This window comes from Rhincodon typus, chromosome 29 (genome assembly GCF_021869965.1).
Source record: "Rhincodon typus isolate 14 chromosome 29, sRhiTyp1.1, whole genome shotgun sequence".
Lineage (NCBI taxonomy): Eukaryota > Metazoa > Chordata > Chondrichthyes > Orectolobiformes > Rhincodontidae > Rhincodon > Rhincodon typus.
In genome coordinates this window covers 39,164,166-39,169,586 of record NC_063360.1, presented here as the reverse complement: position 1 = coordinate 39,169,586, position 5,421 = coordinate 39,164,166, and the positions used below count along the sequence as shown (strand labels likewise).

The window sequence follows — 5,421 nt, the reverse complement described above, 5'->3', positions numbered from 1 at the left end:
CACCCCTCCCTAGCTCTGAACCCCCTCCACTTACTTCAATTCCCTCCCCAACCCTCTCTGCCTCTCTCTCCATCTTCAAGGCCCTCTTTAAAACAAACTGCTCAGACCCACATGGGTCAGCTGCAGTTGTATCTGAAAGCTGATGATTTTTTTAATAACAGATTCTGTTCACTGTTTGCTCTCGTGAAGTGTCATGGCTATGTGTTTCTGTGTTCATGATGCTATATAAATGCAAGTTTCTGTTGAATGTCAAACAGCCAAAGAAATGCTGGTATAATGCATGAAATGATAGGAGCCATGTTTATTGAAACCATATCCCAGTTTATTGAAACAATATCCCAGTTTATTGAAACAATATCCCAGATTGCAGGATGAATCCTGAGATTTCTTCACCATTTCCACCCTCACTGTCACATTCACATCATCATCCGGCTTAACACAACTTGCCCTGTTTCTTCAGGAACTCCACAAAGAAATCATTGCAGGCGATAGTGAGAACTGTTACTAAGTGAACAAACTCCTGAAAGTCCACTTGGCCATCACGGTTCATATCTAAGTCCCTCATGATGCTGTCCACAGAGTTGGGATCTTTCTGATACTGTGGGAAGAGAGAAGAACATTACAGCACACAATGTCCACTTCTGCCTTTCATCAGCTTCCTCACTGAGGGGTTACATGAGTGGATCAAACATAAAGAATTGCTGAAGAATCTCAGTGAGTTTGTGGAGAGAGAAACTGATTTGATTGATTGAACGTTTTGAGTCCGCGATGACAGATTCTGAAGGTGCTGCCAGAACACAGACTTTTCCTAGAATTCCTCTGTTTGCTTCAGATTTCCAGCATCCGTGGGACTGGGTTGTGTTTACTGCACAAGAACAGACTGCTCTCTCTCTGTCCACACAAACTCAACATCCCATTACTCCAATCGTCTGCCCAATCCTCACAGAGTTATTTCAGTGAAATCATAATGACACACATCTCCTCACTTAGGTTCCAACAAACCCCAGGAAAACCTTTCCTGGTCACTTTCACTTGACACAATGTTCATTTAAGAAGTGCAGCCCTAAATCAGAGCTGACCACATTACACATTAACAATCTGGGGGCAAAGGAACTGAGGGCATTGTTGCTAAGTTTTCAGATGACACAAACATAGGGGGAAGGATTGGCAGTGTTGGTGGAGCAGGGAGGCTGCAGACCCTTTAGAACCAAAATGAAGGGGAATTTCTTCAGCCAGAGGGTGGTGACTCTGTGGAACGCATTGCCACAGAGGGCTGTGGAGGCCAAGTCATTGAGTTTATTTAAGACAGAGACAGATAGGTTCATGATTGTCAAGGGGATCAAGGGTCATGGGGAGAAGGCAGGAGAATGTGGTTGAGAAACATATCAGACATGTTTGAATGGTGGAGCAGACTCGATGGTCTGAATGGCCTAAATCTGTTCCTATATCTCATGATCTTATCGACTGTCTGATATGCGTCACTCCCTCAGCACTGACCCTCCGACAGTGCGGCACTCCCTCAGCACTGACCCTCCGACCGTGCGGCGCTCCCTCAGCACTGACCCTCCGACAGTGCGGCGCTCCCTCGCACTGACCCTCCGACAGTGCCCACTCCCTCAGCGCTGACCCTCCGACAGTGCGGCGCTCCCTCAGTACTGACCCTCCGACAGTGCGGCACTCCCTCAGTACTGACCCTCCGACAGTGCGGTGCTCCCTCAGCACTGACCCTCCGACAGTGTGAGCTCCTGCGCTGAATCTGAGTGTAGGTATTTTGCTCAGGTCTATCCAGCGGGTCTCTAGTTAGTATTCTGTGACTCTGACAGTGAGAGCAGACACTGAGTCATGATGAGAAATTTAGCAGACACCTTTTGGAGACATTAATACTGTCATAATTGGAAGATGAGTATTGCTGTTGCTGTAACATGTGGTAAATAGTATGAGATTGTTTAAATGATGTACACCTGGCTAGCAAGTGGGAAAGTATCTTGCAATTATGAGATGTCTGCTGTGAGTTGTGTATAATCAGCTTTATCTCTTGGCTGTATACCCTGTGGTTTAGAGTGATTTAGTCTGAACCTGAACAAGGAGGTCCAGAGTCTGTAGGTGTGAGGCTGGACAAGCACAGCAGGTCAGACAGCATCCGAGGAGCAGGAAAGTCAACGTTTCAGGCTGAAACCCTTTGTTGGTTTCCAGCATCTGCAGTCCTTATTGTCTCCAAGGAGGCCTAAGGCTCTGGCTCCTTCCCAATGTGAGGGATCAGGAACATGGTCCAACACCAGCTTGTTGCTGCTAGCCTCCTCTGTGCTTTGAGCTGGCTCAGGACTGCAAGTGGATTTGGTTAAACTATTGCAGAGTCTGTGATAACGATATTAAATTACATTTGGTGATGAAGCTTGCAGTTAAAAATTGTTTCAGTGTTTAACACACAGGGTCCCACAGAAATACCGGAGAGTAAATCAGCCATACCCTCCCCCTCCCCAACTTCTTGTCAACATTTGGTAAATTCCAATTGAAGATTCCTTCCTTCAAGAACAATAATTTAATTTCAGACAGTTTGCCGTTTCAAACATTCATTCAAATCTCAACCAACAATTATCTCGGATTGTTGGTGGAGTTTTCATACATAAATTCCCTCCTGATACTGAGCCAAGTCTCTGGGTTTACACTCTCCAGCCCCACCCTGTTCACAATCTCCCACTCTCTGCACCCTTGTTCCTGTCTGCAGGGACCTCTCAGCAGCTTTGGAAGACAGGTTCTCTCCCTTGCGCCCCCCCCGCCATCTTCGGGTAACCCAGGTGAGGAGGACCCTGCAATGTCTCAGGTATTGATGGGGACCAGAGTCTGATGTTATTGAGCCCTCATTAACCAGGTGCTTCCTGGACGTCTCTGTGGGGACAAACTACAAACACAATTAAGGCAATTATATCGAATAAAGCTCCTTACAAATTGTTTCCACATCAAATGTCAGCAATGAATCACTCCAGAATCTGCTATCTCATCCCTGCCCCAATCTGACCTGCCTCCACCCACAAACACCCCCCATTTAGCATTGATCCCCATCATCAAACCCCTCCACACAGTCCCTTCCCCTCATCTTACCCTCACTACCCTATCCCTTCCACCCTCGCCTAAATCCCTTCCTCCCTCTCCTTCACTCTCCCTCCCCAACCCCTTACCCATGCACACTCTCCCATCTCCTCCACCCCAGCCCCATCCTGCCCCTTACCTCCCTCCCCCCTTTCCCACTCCCTACCCCTTGTTCCCTCTTCCAGCCCCTCCTGAAGCCCCAACCCCCTCGGCTCTTGCCCCTTGCTGCCATTCCCTAAACCCCCACCCCCCCATTTGTGTTTAAGACTGTTTCAGTCCCTCAGAGAATGAGGGGTTTTGTGGGAGAGCATGTCAAAGGCTGGCAGGCAAGGCAATTGGAGGGGAAGTGTGTGAGTAGGTGGGGAGGGGGGTGAGGGAGTGGGAGTGAGGCAGAGGAGGGTGGGAAATGGGTTAGGGGTTCGGGGGTGGGAGTGAGGGAGAGGAGAAGGGGGTGGGGATGGGGTTTGGGGGTGGGAGTGAGGGAGAGAGGGAGATGGTTAGGGGTTGGGGAGGGGTTGAGGGTTTAGGGGTGGGAATGAGGGAGAGGGGAGGGTTGTGGGTGGGAGTGAGGGAGAGGGTGAGATGGTGAGGGGTTGGGGGGTGAGGGGTTGGGGGGGTGGGAGTGAGGGGGAGGGGGTGGGGAGTGTCACATTCCCCTCCAGTCCCTGTGGGAGTGAGTTCCACATTCCACTCCCCCCCACTCTCTTGGAAAAGCAGTTTCTCCTCAATCCCGAGATAGTAGGAACTGCAGATGCTGGAGAATCCGAGACAACAAGGTGCAGAGCTGGATGAACACAGCAGGCCAAGCAGCATCATAGGAGCAGAAAGGCTGATGTTTTGGGCCTAGACCTTTTCTGATGAAGGGTCTAGGCTCGAAACGTCAGGCTTTCTCTCCTATGATGCTGCTTGGCCTGCTGTGTTCATCCAACTCTGCACCTTGTTGTCTCCTCAATCCCGATTGGAATTTGTTGGTGACACTTTATTTTTAAGGTTCCTATTTCCTGTGTCCCCCTATGTGGGGACCTGTGTAAACATCTTCTCTACATCTATCCTCTCAAAGCCATTTGATTATCGTAAACACTTTGATCAGGGTCACCCTTGCTCTCTGTTCCAGATAGAAACACAAGACATAGAAAATAGAAACAGGAGTAGGCCATTCAGCCCTTCGAGCCTGCTCCACCATTCCATACGATCATGGCTGATTATCCAACTCAGTCCCCTGTTCCTGATCTCACCCCATATTCTCTGATCACTTTAGCCTAAGCATTATATCTAACTCCTTGAAAACATTCAAAGTTTTAGCCTCAACCACTTTGCGTGACAGAGAATTCCACAGGGTCATCACTGTCTGGGTGAAGAAATTTCTGAGGAAGGGTCACCGGACCCGAAATGTTAACTCTGATTTCTCTTCATAGATGCTGCCAGACCTGCTGAGCTTTTCTAGCAACTTCTGTTTTTGTTCCTGATTTACAGCATCCGCAGTTCTTTCAGTTTTTATGAAGAAATCTCTCCTTAGCTCAGTCCTAAATGATCTGCCCCATATCTTTAGACTGTAACCTCTGGTCATTGTCTGTCTGGCCATTGGGAACATCCATCCTGCATTTACCCTGACTGTTCCTGTTGGAATTTTATGGGGTTCTGTGAGGTCCCAATCAGTTTTCTAAACTCCTGTGTATATAGTCCTAACCGAATTAGCCTCTCCTCATACATCAGTCCTGCTGTCCCAGAAATCTGTCTGGTAAGCCTTTGCTCCATTCCCTCTGTATCAAGAACCTCTTTCCTCAGGTAAGGAGATCAAAACTACACACCATTCCAGGTGTGATCTCATCAAGGCCCTGTATAATTACAGTGAGACAATTCCTTTCACCATAAAGGCCAACTTACCATTTGCTGCCTTTACCCTGTACCGCACCTGCATGCTTACCTTCAGTGACTGGTGTATAAGGACATCCGGGTCTCATTGCACCGCCCCGTTTCCCAATCTATCACCATTTAGATAATAATCTACACACCTGTTTTTGCTAGTAAACTGGATAACCTTACATTTATCCACATTATACTACATTGGCTCACTCACTCACTCACTCTCTGTCGGTCCAAATCACACTGAAGCCTTTCTTTATCCTCCTCGCAATTTACCCTCCCAGCCAGCTTGTTCTGCCTGTACTGCAGCCTTTCCCGATAATTTGTCAGCTCCATTATCAACCTGAAAACATCATTCTACCTTCTCCAGTGTCACTGTAATTTATATAATATAGACAACAGAACTGCTCACCATATTAAATTTCCACTCACCCCCTCACTCCCCACACCCTTTATTACCCCGCACAGAGT

General features: G+C 48.0%; 1 protein-coding gene across 2 annotated transcripts in view; it reads right to left on the bottom strand.

Moving 5' to 3' along the window:
- Positions 1-286: 286 nt before the first annotated feature.
- The window catches only part of LOC125486451 (protein S100-A1-like), a 6,913-nt gene continuing 1,778 nt past the window's right edge, over positions 287-5,421 (bottom strand). For both annotated transcript variants that reach the window (XM_048614026.1, XM_048614027.1), the window contains exon 3: positions 287-598. In XM_048614026.1, the coding sequence (XP_048469983.1) occupies positions 434-598 (165 nt within the window). In that variant the 3' untranslated portion in view covers positions 287-433. The remainder of the gene's footprint in view (positions 599-5,421) is intronic.